Source organism: Pongo pygmaeus, chromosome 9 (assembly GCF_028885625.2).
Source record: "Pongo pygmaeus isolate AG05252 chromosome 9, NHGRI_mPonPyg2-v2.0_pri, whole genome shotgun sequence".
In the NCBI taxonomy this organism is placed as follows: Eukaryota; Metazoa; Chordata; class Mammalia; order Primates; family Hominidae; genus Pongo; species Pongo pygmaeus.
The window spans coordinates 85,117,413-85,142,125 of record NC_072382.2 but is presented as its reverse complement, the minus strand read 5'-3'; the positions used below and the strand labels follow the sequence as shown (position 1 = coordinate 85,142,125).

Genomic DNA, 24,713 nt, shown 5'->3' with positions numbered 1-24,713 from the left:
TTGAGATGTCAAGTGACTTGTCTGTAGTCACAGAGCTCCCAAGTTTTAGAGCTGTGGTGAGATCCCAGATCTATCTGGCTGTGACCAAGCCTCCCAAGCCATGTTCTTAGGTTATGTGCTGTGATATATGTCCAATATAAAACATTTGAAAGAAACATAAAAGTAGAAATGTGCTTTTTAAAGCACTCATAATCGCCATACCCACAAAGGACCCAAATTAAAACTTTGCTATCTTTCTTTCCAGTGTGTTTTATGCATAATGTACGGGAATTTTTTAATTTTTAATACTTACCATGACTTGATGATCATTTTAAATGAGTTGACATACTTAAAAATGCATAAAATCACAAATCTTACTTCAATGGCAGAAAATATTTTTTTGTTATATATGTATTCTTATTATACTTTAAGTTCTAGGGTACATGTGCACAACGTGGAGGTTTGTTACACATGTATACATGTGCTATGTTGGTGTGCTGTATGCATTAACTCATCATTTACATTAGGTGTATCTCCTAATGCTATCCCTCCCCCAGCCCCCCACCCCACAACAGGCCCTGGTGTATGATGTTCCCCTTCCTGTGTCCAAGTGTTCAATTCCCACCTATGAGTGAGATCATGCAGTGTTTGGTTTTTTGTCCTTGCGATAGTTTGCTGAGATTGATGGTTTCCAGCTTCATCCATGTCCCTACAAAGGACATGAGCTCATCATTTTTTATGGCTGCATAGTATTCCATGGTGTATATGTGCCACATTTTCTTAATCCAGTCTATCATTGATGGACATTTGGGTTGGTTCCAAGTCTTTGCTATTGTGAATAGTGCCGCAGTAAACATACATGTGCATGTGTCTTTATAGCAGCATGATTTATAATCCTTTGGGTATATACCCAGTAATGGGATGGCTGGGTCAAATGGTATTTCTAGTTCTAGATCCCTGAGGAATCGCCACACTGCAGAAAATATTTTAGTACCTTGAGAGAGTAGATATTACCTGTTACTTTAAATTATATTGTCAAAGTAGAACAAATAACTCACTAAATATTATTTTACTTTTCAGTGATGCTATACCATGTTAGAAAATACTTGATTTAGTGCAAAATTTAGATGTGACTCTGTGAATACGGGCTAACGATAGACTATCCTTTTTGTTTCTAAAATATTTTTGACAAGGAATGCACCAAAATTTCTAAAGGAAATTCTAGAAAGAATATTAAAATTAATCTGCAGATATTACAGACAATTCTGGTTTACAAAGTGAAATTGCTGCAGATGAATACTGTAGACTTATGTGTGTAACATCAAGTACTAAGAGTGAAACTGTCAATTTAATTAGATTGGTAGAGTGAGATTGGGGAGTAAGTCTGTATATGTAAACAACATTTTGTTTTTTAGAGATGGGGTATTGCTTTTGTTGCCCAGGCTGGTCTTGAACTCACAGCTTCATAAAACAATGTCCCTCAGAAATATAATAAAGCCTGCATTTGTTATTGTGACAAAGTATTCCTTGACTTTGAAGCTAATTATGTACTTATATGCTTCAAAATGAATACAGGTGTTGGCTTTACTCACAAAGTTTGTCTACTGGTAAAGAGAGCAAATTAATTTTAAATAGCTATGACCCTCTAGCCAAAATCTATTTTAAGTTTCTGGGAGAAAGGGAAGTTGAGTGCCCTAGTTTGGCCTGACATACTTTCCTCTCTCTATTTTGAGAATTTGAATGTAAACTACCCCACCTCCCCTACAAACACCACCATTAAAAAAAAAAATTAAAACAATCAACTCTGAGTGTCTGAGTATCTTTGTATCAGTAGAAGCTCTAGAAAAAGTAAAAACAGATTGAAATTATGTCCCTATTTTCACCAACACTTTGACCTTGTCAGTAAAATTACACTGTCTTTAAAATGGGATCCATACTTTATAAATTGTTTAAGTAAGAACAAATAAGTGAAATGACTGGCTGATATTGCACATAGTATGTCCTTTAAAAGTTTAAATTTCCATTCTGTTCACATTTCAACAAATACTTGAGCACATCTTTGATCCACTCAATAGCAAGAACTTTCAGATCTATGGTATGTTAAAATGTACACATCTCCACACATTAGCTATGGGTACTCTCCTGCACAGTACTATACAGTACAGTTACTGCTCTCACTGACTCTGGACATACTCTCTCTCCTTTTATGGGATACTGAAGTTCAAAAAGATAAAGTGGCCTCACCGTGCTCCCACAGATGATGAAGAACTGGGACTCAAATCCAGGCCTCCTGACTGCTAGTCCTAAAGCTGCCTACTTGATCCACATATTCAGGAATGAACATCTGATTTAGGCTATGATTTTCTCACACCAGCAATTGACAATTAAGGATCCCACTGTATACAAAAGGAAAAAAAATAGAGTTTGAATAGATATATATAGCCTCCAGAATGTTTTTTAAATGTCAGCCACTCCCTTCTATGAAAAGCAGTGTTTTAAGATATAATTAGTATTCTGAGCATAGGGTGATGGTAAACATTATGTTTTGTATTATCATGAGATGGCAAAATTACCCACTCTCAAAGGACCAGCTGCTGCAGGGCAGCTGGCACCCATGATGCCTACATTCTCAAAACTATTTTAATTGGTAGTTTCCCTTTTTTTTTTTTTTTTTTGTCAATCAGAGAGGAAATGTATGTGTAAGTCTATTAAAGCCATAGCATCTGTTATGATGAAATGACATTGCCGAATCTTAGGAAGTGAAATATTCCATCTCAAGATTTTGAGACTGCTCTGTGTTCTTACTGAGGCAAGAGTTCCTATAACTAAACAGGTATGGAAAAGTTATGCACAAAAACAGATACAAAATTCTTCCCATACTTTTAATATAATATTACCATTATAGTCATCATTTTGAATTGATATACACAACATACATGAAACTATTCATCACATTAGATGTATATGGTCCTAAGAGGGAAAAGCTCAAATTTTGAAATAGGAAGACCTGAAATCAAATCCAATCTCTGCTCAAATTGCTGACAGCCTTAAACAGAGGACTTAATCACTTGGAAGTCTTCTCATTTCTATAATGTAGATAATAAGTTTTATTCCACAAAGTTATAGGGATTATCCAATAGTTTAGAATATTATAAATCAATAAATATTGCACTGCTATCAATAACAAACATTTATTAGGTGTTCATTACATAAGAGGGTATGTACTAAGTGCTTATATGTGCTTTATCTCATTTAATCTTCCTCAAAAGGCTTCCTGATAGATATTACTATTACATCCAATTTACAGATGAGAATATGATAAGGCTTAGAGAGTCTAAGGAAATTAACTATGGTTACAAACTTAGGAAATGGAGGACCCAATCATTGAACTTAGTCTTATTCTTTCATTCATTCAACAAATATTTGCTAAGGAAAGATCCCCTGAACAAAACGGGACACTGTTTGGAAGGGGGAAGTGGGGAATGGAAGTTGAGTAAGCAAACCAGCCATGTTCACTGTACCCTGGCCACTGTGTAGTGAATGGATTGAAAGGTAACGAGAGAATCCAAGAAGGCTAGGCAGGCGTTTGTGGAGGTGGTTCACTTGAGAGACGATGTTGATTTCAACCAGGGTGGTAGCAATGAAGATGAAGAAACCTAGATGGACTGAGGCTATACTTGCAGGTAGAACTGACTGCATGGTTGTGGGGGAAAAGAAGCACCAAGCAAAGGAGGCCCCTCATTTTTGACTCTGAGCAACATGGTGATCTGAGATTGGGGACACTATAATGGATATACAGAGTGAGGGAAAGAAATTTTTGTAATCTCAAGCCCCGTGCTCTTAACCATTATTAATGTTATCACTAATTATTATCATGAAAATAAAATATATTTGGAGTCGATGGCCACATAACTTTAAACTACCTGGAAAGGTTTATGTAAATGTCAAATTATTCCTTTCCATGTGAAAATGAAAAAAAAAAAAAGAGAAAAGTTTGATGTAGATTTTGTTGTGGTTCTTAGTTTTCAAAGTAAGCACCTAGGAACAGGATTGTCTGAGGTTCTCCTTGAACTTTGTAAATCTGAACTTCAGTATTTATAATATTATAAGATGAATTGAGGTGGAGAAGAAGGTGGGGAAACACTGGAAGATAATTTGCCAGAAAGCTAACAGACTTATTTTATTTAATTTTTTATTATTATTATTTTCTTTTTTTGAGATGGAGTCTCGCCCTGTCTCCCAGGCTGGAGTATAGTGGCGTGATCTCAGCTCACTGCAACCTCAACCCCTGGGATTCAAGCAATTGTCCTTTCTCAGCCTCCCAAGTAGCTGAACTACAGGCACACACCACCATGCCCAACTAATTTTTGTATTTTTAGTAGAGACGGGGTTTCACCATATTGGTCAGGCTGGTCTCGAACCCCTGACCTCAGGTGATCCAGCCACCTTGGCCTCCCAAAGTGCTGGGATTACAGGCGTGAGCCACTGCGCCCAACCTAATAGGTTTATTTTAGATGATTGAGTCAAGTATATTTTTTCTTCTCTACATTTTTATATTTTTCAGATATTTGAAAATGATTACTTATTACTTTTATAACTAGTAAATTAAAAATTTGAGAAAATTAGTCTGTAAATAGTTATGTTTGTTATGTCTATATAGTTCATGGTAATAAGCTCTGAGAACCACTCAAATTGTAACTTTCAGTCAAACCAATTAAAATAATGATGTGACTTACAGAGGCCTTAAAATACATGCCCTTCTAACTATGCCATATGTGTAAGCAGTCCCAGTCAAAGTGGACTGGAGTTTAGGATGGGATCTGACCCGTAGTATGGTCAAAAGTGATTAGGAAGAAGGCTAAGAGTCTTGAGGAGTTTAACATTTTCTAGATTTCCTTCATCTGAAGCATCCTTCCAAATTTAAATATCTTAAAATTTCTTAGATTCTTTACTTTCCCACTTCTTAAGGTCAGATAAACATAATAATATGCTTTAAGAAATCCTGCTAGCCACTTCTGAATCTTGACTCTTTTCCTTCCTTGCAGGGTCAATGATTGTATCTTGCGGGTGAATGAGGTTGATGTGTCAGAGGTTTCCCACAGTAAAGCGGTGGAAGCCCTCAAGGAAGCGGGGTCTATCGTTCGGCTGTATGTGCGTAGAAGACGACCTATTTTGGAGACCGTTGTGGAAATCAAACTGTTCAAAGGCCCTAAAGGTAATAAAAATATAAATGACTCACAGACACTAGTGACAAACCATCTGACTGAAATTTATGCCACAATACTCGTATGATGAACTCTTTAACCTCTGACATTCAGTGCTTACCAAGAGATTTAAAATCCTATAATAGTGGTTACAAAGGGTAAAGGAAACCAGCACTCTAAATATGAACTCGGATAAGAAGGAAAGGATAGATTTATGTAGAAATGTCCTTATAAACAAAAATATTAACAGTCATCTATATTTTTCTATAAATTTGTAATCTTACTGGGTCATGATAACTTAGCTAGCATATTAATACTAATTTTTCAGATACAAATGGTAAATCGTCTCATTTAGCAAAATAGTAATATAAATAATAATTAAAATAATCTGTACTAATATAACAATTATATTTTTATAATGTTGTGATATATTTAAAGTTTGGTTATATTCTTATGTGTTGTACCCAATATTACAGGACATTTTATGCTTGCAGTAGCCAAAACAAGTTAAAATTTATTTTTTTGAAATATTCTCGTATCTCTTGAGATTATTATAGTTACTCTGTGGAGTTGCATAAACAGACGAATTACCACACTAATTTTTGTTTGTTTGTTTTTTGTTTTGTTTTGTTTTGTTTTGTTTTGAGGCAGGGTCTCACTCTGTTGCCCAGGCTAGAGTACAGTGGCAGGATCATGATTCACTGAAGCCTCAAGCTCCTGGGCTCAAGTGATCTTCCCATCTCAGCCTCTCAAATAGCTGGTACTACAGGCATGCATTAGTGCACGTGGTTATTATTATTATCATTATTATTATTATTTTTTTTTTTGGTAGAGACAGACCCTTGCTTTGTTGCCCAGGCTGGCCTTGAACTCCTGGTCATAAAGTAATCCTCCTGCTTTGGCCTCCCAAAGTGTAGGGATTACAGGCGAGAGCCACTGTACCTGGCCCATACTAATTTTTAAGAATAATCCTTTGGACTCTGTTCAGAATGATAATATTAAGTAGTAACTTAATAGTATTTAATATTTTGGAAAAAATCTAATAATTAGCTTAACATTATTTAAATATTTTAGATGATTATGACCAAATAATCACTGTATTCTTTGAGTAAATCATTTCTCATTTCTTTAAAATCTATTTAATCTCTAATGCTATATGAGATTGAAAAAATAAGCCTACCATCTCTTCTAAGAGGCAGTAGTGGGTGGTATTTAAGATCTCAGGACTGAGTTTAAAAGCCTGGTTCAACCACTTGCTAGCAGAGTCATCTTATTTGGGCCAGCTCCCTCATTATTAAATGGGGATCATAATGGTAGCATCAATCCATAGGGTTTATGAGGATTAAGCATTTAACCAATAGCTGGCACATGGTAAGCAACAGAGCCTGGTGGTTAAGATGCAGACTCCACAGCCCAAAGTGTCTAGATTAATACCTTGGCTCTGCAGCTCACTAGCTGTTTGGCCTTGAGCAAATTGCTTAACCTCTCTGGGCCATATTTTCTCATCTACAAAGTGCAAATAAGAACAGTACTTTCTCCTAGAGATGTTGTGAGGATTAAATGAGTTGATTCACAAAAAGTATTTAGAATAAGGCCTGGCACAAACTAACCGACCAACAAAATTAGCTACATATGCATGTTATCTGTACTATTATTTACTACATATGGTTTTAAACTTTGTAACAATTGTTTGGTAATGTAATGAAAATATTCAGAGATTCCTCATGGGTTAAATTCAAATGAGTTAAAATCATAGAACTAAATCTGGATAAAAAGAAAAAAAAGTGAAGCATTTTCATACCACAGTCTCTAGTGGTATGAAAGACTTTCAACCCTCACATTTACTAAAATCATATTGCAAGGAGCTTTAAAGCCAAACAAAATGGCCATACACATTATTTCTATTAAAAATATATATTATATGTAGGTATTTCTGTAATTCAATTAACTGTAATTATTCAGCATAGCCCTAAGACAAATACTAATTTTAACCACTCAGCAAAGAAAGTAACATCATGCATTTATAGACCTTCTGCTAGCTGAGCAACTGGATGACCTCCGGCTGCTCAGCAGAGCACTTAAAGGCTATAGATGACTAAAACTTAATTTTATCAAGAACACATATTTTAGATTTTTATTTTTGACACTAGGGCTCCAGCTGGTTTACTTCAGTCTGAACTGCTTTCTTCCTTGAGCTCGGAGTGGGGCAGTAATTACTGTGGGACCTGGAATGGGGAAATGGGGAGAAGTGAGCATTAATCAACTAGGTATACCTAGGCAATAACCCAATTAAAGTATACAATGTATGGGAGATGGGGTTACAAGTGAGCTTGGTCTACTGAGATGAGGAGAACCAGATAACTGTTGGAAATAACTTTACCTCCCTAAAAAGCAGGCTCTTGCGAAATCCCTGTAGAGAGAGGTGAGACTATTGGGCCTGTTGTGGTGATGCTGAGTCAGTCATACTTCTTTCTACTGTCGCTGTCCAGAGGTCACTGATGGGGATTTGTTTCTCTATATAAAGCTTATCGATTTACAGAAAAATTATTTTTGTCATTGTTTGAATTCCTCATCCCTCTCCCAGTACCATAAACACAGCAAGTGCTGAATCGGGGTAAGTTGAATACTTAAACTGGATTTTACAGTAACTCTGATGATACCTCGTGGTCTTAACTTCACTTGGCACCTTATAATTCTTCATTTTTGAATTACAATATGTGTAAAGGGAATTCCTACCAATGTTTAACTCATACAATGGGAACTCTTATGCACCCTGGAGTGAAGATAAATGAGATGTCTCTGTCCTCAGAAAGTTTAAATGGGAGAGATGCACGTGAAGTCAACTACCTTTAATGCAACACAAAATGAACTCAGCTCTATGATGGAGCCTGAGCCAATGATTTCACTGGAACAAAGTGGAAGATGTGATTCATCATAACTCGGAGAGACAAAATGATCCAGAGGATTTAAAATTTTTCAGCAAACTAACACAGGAACAGGAAACCAAACACCACATAGTCTCAGTCATGGGAGTTGAACAATGAGAACACATGGACACAGGGAGGGGAACATCACACACCAGGGCCTGTTCTGGGGCTGGGGGGAAAGGGAGGGATAGCATTAGGACAAATACCTAATGCACGCGGGGCTTAAAACCTAGATGATGGGTTGATAGGTGCAGCAAACCACCATGGTACATGTATATCTATGTAACAAACCTGCACATTCTGTACATGTATTCCAGAACTTTAAAAGAAAAAAAATACTTAACATGTGCACAGTTTATCTGCCCTTCCTTGAGCACATGGGTACAATATAGTAAGCATAAAAAATCTAGCCAACAGAGCTAACTGGATTGAATTATGTATATATAATACAGAGTTATCTAGATATACATTAATGTAGTCAGTCCTTCAGTGATTCAACAAATAAGTATTGTTTAGTATGTACCAGGCACAGATCCAGACAATAGAGATTCACAAAGAAAATTCAGATAGTTCTTGCTCTCAAGGAGATTATAGCCTGGTGGGGAAAACACCTATAATATAAATTGGGAAAAGTACTAGGAATAAATGTAACAGATTGTTAAGGGGGTGCCAATTAAACAGTGGGTCAAAGGAGGCTTCTATAAGCAAGTGTCACTTAAGCTAAGCCTTGAAATATAAATTAAAACAGACATTTAGCCAGGTAAAGAGTGGGGTCTGGAGAGCATCCCAGATAGAAGTAGAGGCATGTGAGTGTGATGGCTATAGTGTGGAAAAAGATCTTGATAACTTCTAGGAGTCTAATAACATGAAAATTAATTACATGACATGATATGGCTGAGATGAGCAAGGGCCAGATCATGCTTAGCTTTGTTGGCCATATTTGAAGATTTGTGTTTATATTGAAATGCAATGGGAAATTGTTGTGATATTTTAAGCATGAGTGGCACGTGATAAAACGTGTAATTTTTAGAAGGTCATTCTGGCTGCTATGAAGCAAATGAAGAGGGCAGAAGTGAGAGCAGAGATCAGTTAGGGGTTACTTGGAGGAAGGAGAAAAAAGTAAATGGATTTGAGCTATCTTGATGCCATTTATTGGTAAAATAGGTGATGGTGTTTCAAGGATGAGGTTCAGTTTTTTCGTTGGGGTGCCATTTGTGAGGTGGGGAAGATTATGAAGGAATCTCTGAGGACAGAGGGAACCTCTGATGTGTCTGAAAAGGAAATCTCAAGGAAGCAGAACTGGAGAAGATCTGTCTAAAAACCCTGCCAAATTAACATATTGATTTTTCACTATATTTTGTGAAATATCTGGGTTTGGGAAAATATTTTTAAATTGACTTTTTTACTTTTTATTAATCTTTAATATAAAAAATATGAATATGGCTACTTCAGCTATTTTAAAGAGTTAATGCATTTAATAAATCTATTTTATAGATTTTATAGATTATTAATGCCCAGAATGTTTTCAGTTTGGGGATTGTGTTTGTTTTTGCACAGAACAGAGGATAAACAGATTTATTCCTTTCTATGCTATAGGTAAAACATTAAGAGATTCTGTGAAACAGTGATTTGTGGCAAATTAAACTTACAGTTTTTCAATTTCATGCTCTGTATTGATTCCATCTATTGCGAAAATTACTAATTTAAGATAACCTTTGATGTATGTGATTTTTTCTTTATAGCAGAGCTAATCTTCCCAACATTCAGGTAGAATCAATCATCTGATTGGTGATTTATAGCCATGTATTTCAAGTAATGGATATTTGGGTGATACTCATTCTGACTTAGAATGTCTTTTCTCAAAATAGGTAGAAACCTTGCTAACATCACAGTTATAGATTTGGTCATTGAAAGCACCTGGGGTGTCTGCATGTGGGCAATCAATTGAAAAAAACATAGGTAATTATATGTAGGAGGAAATTATTAGGCAAATCCATTTAGGCTTGCCAAGCAACCAAAAATCAAGCAAAGGAAGAAAATCTAAAGTGTGTATGTGGGTTTCCAGGAAATGGATTTACTATAAAAGGCTTCCTAGTGACTTTCGCAAGAACACATTAAATCATAACTTCCAAGGAGCTATTAATATATAATTAAACAAGTACAGAACTGTTTGTTTCTATGGCCTGGGCCAAAGAAGCCTAAAGCTACAGGATAAATTAGATGACTTCTTTTAAGATGCTCTTGTTGCTTAGGAATCATATAGGTGGTTTAAGGCTAAGTTCTAAAACCAAAAATGTGAAAGCCACAGTTTTATTAATTGATATCCAAAGGTGGTCTTGCTTGTGGCTTTATTTTAGCCACCTTACTCATTAATAAAAACTGAAAGAGTGATTATATCTAGGTAGTGACAAATTTTAGCAGTTCTCCTCCATTATTTTTTAAAATGTTTTTAAACTCTGATATCTCTATAGATACATACTTTTTGCCATTACAGAGCTCTGTATCAATGTAAACTGAGAATGTAGTAAAGATTGTAAGTTTATGTTTTGTACAGGAAAAATGGTAACTATGAAATGCACAAACTGTAGAAGTCACTATACCAATGAACACTTACGATGTTCATAATTCAATCATTAAAGAAGACACATATGTAATGAAGAAGTTCCTGGATATCTTCAAGCAGCCATGAGCCTAGAACAAATATATGAACCACGTTATGACTCACTTTCCTCATCTGCAAAATGGTTATAATCTAAATATGTAATTCATAGAGTTATTTTCAGGATAAGAATTGTAAATTCTTAATAAATTCTTATAATATTTTTACTCATTACCATGTTTGGCAGAAAGGGAAATAAAGAAAAGTAGCAAAGAACTCATTAATACTAAGGGACTAAAGGATTAGATTGTATTTAATATAATATTTAATATAAAATACTATAAGAGGTTCTTTTTTTTCCTTCAACTTTTAATTTAAGTTCAGAGGCATATGTGCAGGATGAGCAGGTTTGTTACATAGGTAAACGTGTGCCATGGTGGTTGGCTACACAGATAATCCCATCACCTAGGTATTAAGCCCAGCATCCAACAGCTATTCTTCCTAGTACCTGATGCTCTCCCTTCCTCCTGCTTCCCCTCCAACAGGCCCCAGTGTGTGTTGTTTCCTTCCATGTGTCCATGTATTCTCATTGCTCAGCTCCCACTTGTAAGTGAGAACATGCTGTGTCTGGCTTTCTGTTCCTGCATTAGTTTGCTGATGATAATGGCTTCCAATTCCATCTATGTCCCTGCAAAGGACATGATCTCCTTCCTTTTTTATGGCTGCATAGTATTCCATGGTGTATATATACTACATTTATTTATCCAGTCTATCATTGATGGGCATTTAGGTTCATTCCATGTCTTTGCTATTGTGAATAGTGCTGCAATGAACAGACACCTGCATGTATCTTTCTAATGGAATGATTTATATTTCTTTGGGTATATACCCTGTGGTGGGATTGCTGAGTCAAATGGTACATCTGCCTTTAGGTCTTTGAGGACTATCTTCCACAGCACCCAAACTAATTTATTTTCCTACCAACAATGTAAAAGCATTCCATTTCCACACTGTCTTCCACAATGGTTAAACTCATTTGTACTCCCACCAGCAGTGTAAAAGCATTCCATTTTCTCCACAACCTTGCCAGCATCTGTTTTTTTTGTTTGTTTTTTTTTTTTTTTTTACTTTTAAATAATAGCCATTCTAGCTGGTGTGCGATGGTATCTGATTGTGATTTTAATTTGCATTTCTCTGATGATCAGTGACGTTGAGCTTTTTTTCATATGTTTGTTGGCTGCATGTATGTCTTCTTTTGAGAAGATTCTGTTCATGTCCTTTGCCCACTTTTTAATGGGGTTGTTTTTTTCTTGTAAATTTGTTTAAGTTCTTTGTTGATTCTGGATATTAGATCTTTGTCAGATAGATAGATTTAAAAAATTTGGGGGAGGTCCTTTAAAAGCACTAGAATATTTGTTGAATTAATGAATTGACTAGTTATTAAAAGCTTTTAATATTTAGCAATTCCAGATAGAACCAAAATATATTTGGCTTATGCATGCATGTATGCATATATAAAATATATAAATATATTTCTGTTATGTGTATATGCACATATATGTTATGTACAGTTGTATTTTTTTCTTTAGCTCTATATAAATTTGTTTCTAACAGGTTTGAGTTATGATGTGTCATATAACTCTATGCTTTATGAAAATGCACACATATGTTTAGGATTTTTCTTTTGTTTTCCCAGTTTGGGCATCTGTGTCAGGGTATGCCATGTGCAGAAATAGCTCCAAGTATATTAAAGCTTAGCCTTATGATATCTCCTTAGCACCAGGTTCCATCACTCGCCCCTCACCCATGTGACCTACTCCTGCTTTTGACCTCTCCATTTATACAAATGATTGTCTTAGTCACCCACAGTAAAAGGCCTTGGACGTCCTTTTTTTCCTTTTGGTTCTCTCTTCTTTGCTGCTTTATTAAATCAGGCATCGTACCTTTTGGAAGCCACTTACAAAATAATTAATCCTCTCTTTAAAATCTCCACTGCCATTATTATGGTGTTCCTGTCTTCCTTTTTTTTTTTCCTTTTTTTTAATATTATACTTTAAGTTTTGGGTACATGTGCCCAATGTGCCGGTTAGTTACATATTTATACATGTGCCATGTTGGTGTGCTGCACCCAGTAACTCGTCATTTAACATTAGGTATATCTCCAAATGCTATCCCTCCCCCTTGCCCCACCCCACAACAGGCCCTGGTGTATGATGTTCCCCTTCCTGTATCCATGTGTTCTCATTGTTCAATTCCCACCTGTGAGTGAGAACATGCAATGTTTGGTTTTTTGTCCTTGTGATAGTTTGCTGAGAGTGATGGTTTCCAGCTTCATCCGTGTCCCTACAAAGGACATGAACTCATCATTTTTGATGGCTGCATAGTATTCCATGGTGTGTGTGTACCATATTTTCTTAATCCAGTCTATCATTGTTGGACAGTTGGGTTGGTTCCAAGTCTTTGCTATTGTGAATAGTGCTGCAATAAACATATGTGTGCATGTGTCTTTATAGCAGCACGATTTATAATCCTTTGGGTATATACCCAGTAATGGGATGGCTGGGTCAAATGGTATTTCTAGTTCTAGATCCCTGAGGAATCGCCACACTGACTTCCACAATGGTTGAACTAGTTTACACTCCCACCAACAGTGTAAAAGTGTTCCTATTTCTCCACATCCTCTCCAGCACCTGTTATTTCCTGACTTTTTAATGATCGCCATTCTAACTGGTGTGAGATGGTATCTCATTGTGGTTTTGATTTGCATTTCTCTGATGGCCAGTAATGATGAGCATTTTTTCATGTGTCTTTTGGCTGCATAAATGTCTTCTCAATCCTAAGCCAAAAGAACAAAACTGGAGGCATCATGCTACCTGGCTTCAAACTATACTACAAGGCTACAGTAACCAAAGCAGCATGGTACTGGTACCAAAACAGAGATATAGACCAATGCAACAGAACAGAGCCCTCAGAAATAATGCCGCATATCTACAACCATCTGATCTTTCACAAACCTGACAAAAAAAAGAAATGGGGAAATGATTCCCTATTTAATAAATGGTGCTGAGAAAACTGGTTAGCCATATGTAGAAAGCTGAAACTGGACCCCTTCCTTACACCTTATACAAAAATGAATTCAAGATGGATTAAAGATTTAAATGTTAGACCTAAAACCATAAAAACCCTGGAAGAAAACCTAGGCAATACCATTCAGGACATAGGCATGGGCAAGGACTTCATGTCTAAAACACCAAAAGCAATGGCAACAAAAGCCAAAATTGACAAATTGGATCTCATTAAACTAAAGAGCTTCTGCACAACAAAAGAAACTACCATCAGAGTGAAAAGGCAACCTACAGAATGGGAGAAAATTTTTGCAATCTACTCATCTGACAAAAAGCTAATATCCAGAATCTACAATGAACTCCAACAAATTTACAAGAAAAAAACAAACAACCCCCTCAAAAAGTGGGCAAAGGATATGAACAGACACTTCTCAAAAGAAGACATTTAGGCAGACTTCTTGATATCTTTTCTGGAGTACTATAATAGGCTTCGTTGCTGGTCCCTCCCTTCCATACCAACACATATCTTCTATACCAATCTTCCAAAAATTCAAAACTGTTCATGATTCTCCCCTGGTAAAAAAAAGTCTCCAGTAGTTTTTCATTGCCAGTAAGTAGCATTTTATGCACTCTGTGATCTTTTTCTCCTCCAGCCACAAAACTTGGTTTCAGTCTTCTCTTCTTCATTGTCCCATTCACATATCTCCTGATGCAGGTGAGCTGCCCTGTGTACCATTTCTTAAACATATGCCATACTTTCCTGCCTCTAAGCCTTTGTTCATTTCATTCCCAACTTCGAATATCTTCTCTTACTATTGTGACCACTATCTGCTGACATCATATCCATCCCCCAAGAGCCGGTTCAGTGTTAACTTCTCCATAAAACTATCACTAATTGACCCAATCAGAAGCAATCTTTCATTTCTAAGAACTTCTGATGTGCTTTATTTCTTCCTTTTTTGTTCATTCTTTTATTATCAGGCCAAGAAACTCACAGGGCATGGAAAGGATGGATATCAACAACCCAAATTAAGGAGATTAAGAAACTGCTAATTCTAACACCTAAGTCATTAATGTAATGATGTCTATCCTGGCCAATGCTAAATTTGAAGCATTAAGTGATGCTTAAAAGGAAAGTACAAGCTCCAGTCTGTGACCCAGTTCTGGGTAGTAAATGGGAGGAATTGGGGCAGAGATGAGTGGGGAGTTCAAGGTAGATCGTAACCATCAAAGCAGTGTGGCAGGGAGAAAAGGAATGGCTCAGATGGAAGCTGACAGTTTTTCACCTGTGAAGAGTCCGTATGAGTAAAGCGCATGTTTTGGCACCTTGCCTTTTTTCACTCCTTACAGAAATTGTATGTACAGAAATTGGAGGCATCTGGCACATTGCTTACCAGTCCACTTAATCAAAAAACAATTTCTAAATTTGTGATTTTTATTTTATTGTATAACTTATGTGACAAATTTTGTGTCCAGCTTATCTAAATATCAACTTGACTTGCATCTGATATTATAGACAGAGAATTTATTAAATATCTAACTTAAATAAATTTTACCAGCTTTTCTATTTATCATACTCATTTCCTTTATCAGATCTGTTCTTACTCCTCCATCTGCTCCTGGCTTTTTTTTTTCTGATGCCCGTATGGCCAAAGTGAACTATCCAGTCTTGATGTGAGGAAGTCATCTAAAAATTTCCTGACATTAGTCATTTGGCTAATTGATAGGCCTAGAGCTGTCTTATTGAGAATGAACACTGAATGAATTAAAATTTTAATTGAAAATTAATTGCACTGTTCTTAACACTTAGTACCAAGACTGTCTGCACCGAAATTCTTTTTTCCCTGATCTGTCCATGGATAGCTTTGTCAATAGTGTGGTTTTTTTTTTTCATTAACAAGTTGGATTTTCTGTCTTGTAACCATAATAACTTGGGGATGTTTAGGTTAGCAGAGGTTTTAGTTATCTGAAATTTAGCAGTTCATGACCAAGCATTTTATCAGACCACTGGTAGAAACTAAAAACAAAGTTTGTACAACTGGTTTGATTACTGGCACCCAACCATTTACTGTATCAGGGGACCTCATGCATTTTCTGATTTCTTGCCATGGAGTAAATTACTATGTTTATTCATTTTCTAAGGCATGTGCAAAAATGTCTCTGAATACAGGAAACAGTTTACTTTTTATTCAGGCTCATGTCCTGGGATCAAGTTCCTAGTGGTAGGTGGACCTGTTTTGGGTGAAAGGCCATGCTGGAACAATGATTTGTTCAGTAAGCACGAATAGCAAATTTAACTATTTAGCATGAGGTCTCAAAACACCACATTTTCCTTTTAGTGCTAATTTTTTAAATCCTTTTGAATTACCACAATTGTTCCCTGGGGTACACAAGGAAATTTACTTGGGTATATATATAGTGCAACCTTCTATTGGAATAAAATATATGGAATAAGAAAGAAAGTTGTGAACTATTTGTGTTAAACCAGGGAAACAGTATTCTTAGAAATAAATTGTAGCTATATTACCACTCTCCTGTCCACCAAAGAGCAAATCTTTTATTATTATTATTATTATTATTATTAAATGAAAGACACCATATTTGATAAATTCACCTTGTTCCCAGGTACTTTTCTGTAGAATTTCTTGTGTAGGCACATTGTTAATTTCTGATTATTTGTGGATATAAGACGTATGCTTGTGAATTGAGAGGCTCTTTCTCTAAGCTAATATTTGGTCAATATTCATAACGATGTCTGTAAACAAGCTCTCTCTTAAGATTGCGTAGCAAATCATTTATCATGAAAGAACAAACTACAAATATTGCCACTGTAATTCCCACTGTTTTGTATAATACAACATTATGAGAGAATTAATCACTTGATTACGTTTGCTAAATCTTTTCGGAAATTAATGAATGATGCCACTCCTGTCATGTGCCCTTTGGGGATAACATGGCCACTGTTTCTTTTCACAGTTTTCTTATTTGCTGTTTAAAGCTGATCTATAATTTTTTAACAGAATATATGATCAATGGCTCCTTGAACAAATTTTTGAAGACAAAATTATTTTTACAATGAAAATTTCAGATTTAAATAATTGCACTGTACTAAATGTACTTTTGGTTTTTCAATATTTAAAGTTTTATCATTCACAGAACAAACCCTGTGAAGAGCTGTGAATATTTACTCAAGGTAAATATTTACCTAAGTGGAATTGTTTGTAAGCTTTAAAAAAAATGTTGCTGTGGTAAATACAACTATAAATCTTTTAAATTTATGGCCAGCAGCAAAGCAATTTGATGAAAAGACTTTGGGATTTGGAGCTAGGACCTAAGTTGAAATCCTTGCTTAACTTAAATAAGCATTAGAGATATTGGGTATGTATCAGCATCTAATTAAATTTTAAGTGTTCTTCTTTTTGTTTACTTTTTTAAAAGGAAATATGCACAGAAAACAATCATCTATTCACTCAATAAATATTTTATTTCAAAAACATATTAGGTCTGGAAATTGTAATACTAAATTAAAGGAATGAGAATAAATAAAGAAGTTTTGGCTTTTTTCCCAAGTATCTTCTTAGAAGACTGGCATTTACCTAGACTGAAATAATGCAGTCCTCATCTGCTGACTGATACTGACTTCATGCTAAATTCTTCATGATCCCTGACTAAATCCATTTTGGTTCCCCAACTCATGGACCAATGTCCATTAAATTTTTCTCCTTCTATGGAACACTGAGATCCAATACATTAAAACTTGCAGTACTTTTTATTCATGGACCATGACTCCTAATGCCACTAAGCTGTCAGTCAAAAGCCTGTACTACATAGACTTTGTCTCTGAACATAACTCAATTCTAGATAGATACTTGGGGTACTTTATCCCATATAGAAAACTTACTAGGAAAGATAAAATGAAATCTATTTTAATATCCATAAAGAACACCAGCTTATGCATTTTTAAACATGGACAATTCTATGGGTTATCTAGTTATGAGATCCTACTGAGTTCACTGAAAATTGAAAAATTGCAAAATAAAGGTTGATATTAGGCAAGATTGAGAATTATTAGTCAAGGCTGAAAAAAGAGTAGTTAAGAAAAAAGAAGAGTAAAAATGACACAGGAAACAAACTAGGTGCATTTCTGGAAGAGTCAGTGCCTTATCTTGGTGAATGAAGGTATATACACATGATTTTTTCAGTATAAGCCATTAATCACATGAAACAACAGTTCAATAGTTACTTCCCAGGGACCTAAAAATAGTCATTGAGTTTTTAGTAGTAGTAGAGTCAAAATGAAAATTTTATTCTTCATAGTTCCATTTATTTGAATCAACTGAATTTGGTAGCAGTTTTTTTAATTGAAATAATTTTGATGTGCAAGAATTCTAAGATGTCAAATATTCTGATCTCTCTCAATACACAGATTCTCTCAATAGCAAAAAGCATACAATTACTTTTGCACCAAACTAATATTTAACAAAGCATTAATTGAACATGCTCTGAAGACAAGACTAAAAATTGGGTATAGAAACATGGTGTGCTCTCAAAGGAAATAGTGGTCACAGTATAGTGTGTAAAATGTGACAATACTATTAATATATGCCCAGGCTTTTTCTAGGAAACGTTGACCAAGGCTTCAATTTCTGCTTTAATACTCTGGAGAGAAAGTTTTCCCATACTAATGGTAGCTGTTCACTTGGGAGACTGCTCCAATCACTGGATTTTTTGTTTATATAATTGAGCTGAAAGTAGAATTTCTCTAAAATTGTCCATTAATCTTGTTTTTGCTTTCTACGGCTACAGTGGACAACTCTTCACAAGAGAGCCCTTCAGACATTTGTAGGCCACTGTCAAGTCTCCTTTCAGGGCTCTTTCCTTTAGATTAAGACCCCGAGTTCATTAACCATTCTTGATTCATCATCATTTTTAATCCCTTTATTTTGCTGTAGAGAAATTTTCTCTACAAATTTCTATAAATTTTGGCAGTATCCCACCTAAGCAACAATACACAGAACTGGATATTCAGATCCCTTTGTGTGCTTGTAAGCACAGACCGTAGTGAGTGAATTTTGTGCACGTGAGCTCCATACTCTACTTCTGTTAATGTAGTATAAAATTGTGTTAGCTTTGTTTTTAAGAATCTTTAAGAGTCTTTTTGTTGGCTCATGTCAAGATTAAAGACAATTGAATATTATTTCATACAAACTTTTGGCTATCAGATCTATTACACTTTATTTTAGAATAATTTTTTATTTGTAGACTTATACACTTGTTTTATCTCTATTGAATATAATATTGTTGGACTGCACCTAGCATCTGGACCTATTGATATCAATCTCGGGAGTCACTCAGCAATTCCTTATATTCGCCACCCTTTCCTCATCTATCAATTATAGGTAACCTGAAGGTGAACAAATTGGATTATCAGAAGTGAGATGAAATTTGGCAAGTGCATATGTTACCCAGCACATATAGATATAAAAGTGAATACCACAGGTATAAGGAAGGGCTGGTTATAAAAATAATGGAAAGATAAACATAAAAATAATGTCTTTGGAGAAAGTTTTTTATGCAACACAGTGTGCATACTACTAAAGAACTGTTTTCCAGTTTATGAGAACAGGTTATTTTCTCCTTCAGTAACTCACAAAATGAGTAAAACTTAGGGACAATTAGCAACCAAAACAATTAGAAAATTTTGCCTGCAGTGATAAAAGAAGCAGTGAAGCACAACTTAATGCAATACACTTAAAAACCTGTGACTAAAAGAAGGAAATTTTAGCAGAAAGGCTTACAGAGGCTCAGATGCTACCTCACTCCCATTTCCCTCCTGAAATTGTACTGGTGATTGACAAAATCCTAAGACTTCTCACTGATACCATTAAATGCAGAGAAGAGCATACTGAGCTAGTAGGCTTATCTTTTTCAAAGAGTAGTTGAAACTTGTGATTCAGAGAGTCTGAAGTGGGTAAAGTGAGTAGCTATGCTGATATTCTCTGGTGGAAATAAAGGTTCTCTAGTCACACCCCAAATTAGAGAAATTTCTCCAATTAGATGCAACTTGGTGTAAGACATTTAACAAAATCTCAAAAGCTAACAGAATTAGGGTCTTACAAGAAAAATGACACACTTGCCTGTAGCCTCTACTGAGATCTCTTCCAACTCCCTTGCCAGCTATTGCTCAGGCACAAAATGTGATCAGAACACAAAATAGCCAGACCTCCACTCCCACTGTAACTTGGGTGGGAAAACAAAATAATTCTAGGCACAAAGGACAAAGGTAAACCAGTCACATGCGTTATATCAGAGCAAACAGAATGTCCAATTGAGCTGCGCAGTCATGAGCAGGATGAAAACATTTAGTAATTCTGTAAGAATACCGCAATCAAAACCAGAAAGAAGCGTATTATTGTAATCTAATCTATTAAGCACCTGGTATGTATTAGGCAGTGTTCTAATGTTTTATGCATACATATTTTAGTCCTTTTAAGAAACCCTATGGGTATTGTTATTTTATGTACAGTTTGGAGGTTTAATAACTTGCCTAAAATCATACAAATAATGACAGAGCCAGGACACAAATCACTGGTGTCTGGCTCCAGAGCTCATGCTGTTAACCCTGTATGATCTTGGTCCTCATAACCTCTAAAAAAAAAGAAGAAGAAAATAAGGAAGAGAGGTAGGGAGCGAAGGAAGGAGACAAAGAGTTTAACCTATAATTCAAGGGGCAGAAGGGAATTGCTCATGATTTATGCTGTAGGAAAACTTAAAATAAATTCAATTAAAGAGTGCTGAAATACAAAAATGATAAAGGTAGAAAATGGGGTGAAAAGAAAGATTGAAGCCCAGGGAACCCAATAAAGGGCCTAAATAATACCATTACAGAACTTATGAATATGTTACAAATAGGAAGAAAAAATAGATGTCACTGAAAATAGCGACAAAGAGCAAAGCTTGAGATAATTATGATGAGCACAGACTTCACAAAAATTAAAAAAAGAAGAGAGAAAAACTTTAAAGCTATACCAAACAGGAGCTACAGAGCTTTGAGAAAATGAGCTAGTGGTCCAAAGAGTATTGATTTAGTCAAGCATTCAAAAAATATAGCACTCTTTCAGAGAAACAACATACACTGGGGCCTGCTTGAGGGTGGAGGGTTTGGGGAGGGAGAGAGTGAGAAAAGATAACTATTGACTACCAGGCTGAGCACCTGGGTGAAGAAATAATCTGTGCAACAAACCCTTGTGACCCGAGTTTATGTATATAACAAACCTGCACATATACCTCAGAACCTAAAATAAAAAATTAAAAATCCAAAAAACATATCACTCTTTCCTAAAATATACCCTTCATCAAAACTGTTATTTATATCATTTTAGATGTAAATCTGATTATGAATTGAAAAGAAGAAAAAATATATTTATGATGATAAACCAAAGGAAATAATTTAAAAATTATTTTAAACAATAAATAAGATGACCAAGTTTAAAATCAGAATATAGAAATCAATAGCATATAAATATATGTCCATATGTAAGCAGTAACCAACTAAAAAATATAATGACAGAAAATATATCATTTACAATAGCCAAAAATATCTTAAGAATACACTTTTAAAAGCCCAGAATGCGTTAGCTGCTTTTCCTGATGCTCTGCCTCCCTGCACCTCACCCCCTACAGGCCCCAGTGTGTGTTGTTTTTCCCCATGTGTCCATGTGTTCTCATTGTTCAGCTCCCAGTTATAAGTGAGAACATGTGGTGTTTGATTTTCTGATCCTGCTTTAGTTTGCTGAGGATAATGGCTTCCAATTCCATCCATGCCCCTCTAAAGGACATGATCTCATTCCTTTTTATGGTTGCATAGTATTCCATGGCACATGTTTACCTATGTAACAAACCTGCACACCCTGCACATGTACCCTGGAACTTAAAATTAAAAAGAAGAGAATAAACTTCTTGATAAACATTTAAGATCTATATAAAGGTAACTTTCAAATGCTGCCAAGAGACATATAATAAAGGAATACCATAATGTGCCATTGGAAAAGAAGATGCAACATCAAAAAATTTCACTTTTTACTTTTATACTAAAAATTTTAAATAAAAATAACAAAAATTTTATGCAAGAAAATCTGATTTTTAAATTTATATGAAAAATTAATGAGCAATAATAGCAAGGAAAATTTATAAAAAGAACAATAATGAGAGAGATCCAGGCTTACCATTTATTAAGACATCATACAAAGTTATAATAACTAAAATAAAAATTAAGATATATCAAAGTTAAAGACTATAGATTCTGAAAATAGACAAGACACATAAAGGAATTTAGTTTATAATGAAGTTGGCAATTTGAATAAGTGGGAAAAAATTGATTGTTCAATAAGTTATATTGGGAAAACTGGACATCTATCTTTAAAAAACAGTTGTGTCCCTTTTTCACAACCTACATCTGTACTAGTCTGTTTTCATGCTGCTGATAAAGAGATACCTGAGACTGGGCATTTTACAAAAGAAATTGTTTATTGGACTTACAGTTTCACGTGGCTGAGGGGGCCTCACAATCATGATGGAAGGTGAAAGGCACATCTCACATGGTGGCACACAAGAGAAGAGAGCTTGTACAGGGAGACTTCCAGTTTTAAAACCATCAGATCTCATGAGACTCATTCACTATCACAAGAACAGCACAGGAACGACCCATCCCCATAATTCAATCACTGCCCACCAGTTTCCTCCCATAACACATGGGAATTGTGGGAATTACATTTCAAGATGGAATTTGGGTGGGGACAGAGCCAAACCATATCAACATCCAAAAAACATTTCTATATTTAAATATAAATGTTTATTTAAAAAATGAAAGCATACAACTATAAAGGAAATTGGGTATATTGACCTATATTAAAATTAGGAACTTCTATTCATTAAATGATGTCATTAACAGAGTAAAACAGGAAGACATAGAGTGGAGAAAATATTCCCAGTAAATCTATCATACATTTCTATAATGTTCAGCCTTATTCATAATAAAATAATTGCAAGTTAAAAGTACAAGATACCATTTTTTAACTATCAAATTGCCCACATTCAAAAATTGTGACAATGCACTGTGTTAGGAGGTGTAGTAAAAGAGGCTCTTTCTGAGAGCTGAAAGAGGCTGGTGGAGTATAAATTGTTCCATATTCTTGGAAAGCAATACCAAAATATCTTTAACTTTATAACTGCTTAAACCCTTTGGCATAGTGATTCTACTTCTAGGAATTTATCCTATACATGTACCTGCCTATGAGTGAAATGGCAATGTTAATTGCAACAGTGTTTCCAGTGGCAAAAATCGAACCAAAAAAATCTAAATGACAAAAGAAGAATAGCTACAATAATTTTATTGCATCCATATAGTATACTATAATGCCATTCAGGTTTTTAAAAATGAGGAGCTGAAATGAATATATTAAATGAATGAATGCACTTAAAGTACTGAATGAATAAAATGAACGTACTGAAATGGAACAAAATCCCGTGTATATTGTTAAATTACCTAAACATTGTGGGCAGTATGCATAATGTTATATCATTTGTCTTAAAAAACAAATAAAACTTTAAAACATATCTCATCTTGTAGTTCCCATAATGCCCACGTGTCATGGGAGGGGCCTGGTGGGAGGTAATTGAATCATGGGGGAAGTTACCTCCGTGCTGTTCTAGTGATATTGAGTGAGTTCTTACAAGAGCTAATGGTTTTATAAGGGGCTTTTCCCCTTTGGCTCATCACTTCTCATTCCTAACATCATGTGAAGAAGGATGTGTTTGCTTCTTCCTCTGCCATGATTGTAAGTTTCCTGAGGCCTTCCAAGCCATGCTGAACTGAGAGTCAATTAAACTTTTCTCCTTTATAAATTGCCAAGTCTTGGGTATGTCTTTATTGGTAGTGTGAGAACAGACTAATACACTTATATATACACAAAATATGGATAATATCTGGAATATCTTGAAAAGTAACTGACGACAGTAGTTGCCCCAGAGAGGGAAACTATGTGGGAAGAAAATTTAGTGTTTCTGTTGATTCTTTATACCTTTCGGATTTTTCTACCATGTACATATATTACATTATTTTTCATAAGCAAATACTTTTTTAAAAAAACAAAGTTTTTATAATAGCCATTCTGACTGGTGTTAGATGGTATCTAATTGTGGTTTTGATTTGCATTTCTCTAATGATCAGTGATGTTGAGCTTTTTTTCATGTGATTGTTGGCTGCATGTATGTCTAATTTTGAGAAGTGTCTGTTCATGTCCTTTGCCCACTTTTTTATGGGGTTTTTTTTTCTTGTAAATTTGTTTAACTTCCTTATAAATGTTGGATATTAGACCTTTGTTAGATGCATATTTTGCAAGAATTTTCTCTCATTCTGTAGATTGTCTGTTTATTCTGTTGATAGTTTATTTTGTTGTGGAGAAGCCATAGAGGGGAACAACCACATTGGGGCCTAGTGGAAGGTGGAGCCGGGAAGGAAGGAGAGGACCAGGAAAAATAACTAAGGGGCACTGTGCTTAATACCTGGGTGATGAAATAATCTGTACCGAAAACCCCCATGACACAAATTTACACAGATAACAAACCTGCCCTTGTACTCCTGAACTTAAAATAAAAGTTAAAAAGAAAAAAAGAAAACACAAAGTTTAAAAATGGAAAGGTGAGCAAAGATACGCAAAGAGAAGTAGTCTCAGCAAGAAAAAGTGATTACTTTTTGCCCATACAAATAAAAATACTATGTACCACGAAATTATAACCAGTTAATAGAAATATTAATATCAACAGGTATGAAACTAAAAATGTTAAAAATGCATGGAGAAATGGGAAAAACTACCACTTAATATACATTTTGAAAGACGTTTGGCTTGGAAGAGAAAGAATAAGTGGATTCATTTCAAAT

General features: G+C 35.2%; 1 protein-coding gene across 16 annotated transcripts in view; it reads left to right on the top strand.

Moving 5' to 3' along the window:
- Positions 1 to 24,713, top strand: part of DLG2 (discs large MAGUK scaffold protein 2) — a 2,182,864-nt gene that overhangs the window by 1,576,992 nt on the left and 581,159 nt on the right. For all 16 annotated transcript variants that reach the window (XM_054441573.1, XM_054441571.1, XM_054441577.2 and 13 more), the window contains one exon: positions 5,025 to 5,194. In XM_054441573.1, the coding sequence (XP_054297548.1) occupies positions 5,025 to 5,194 (170 nt within the window). The remainder of the gene's footprint in view (positions 1 to 5,024; positions 5,195 to 24,713) is intronic.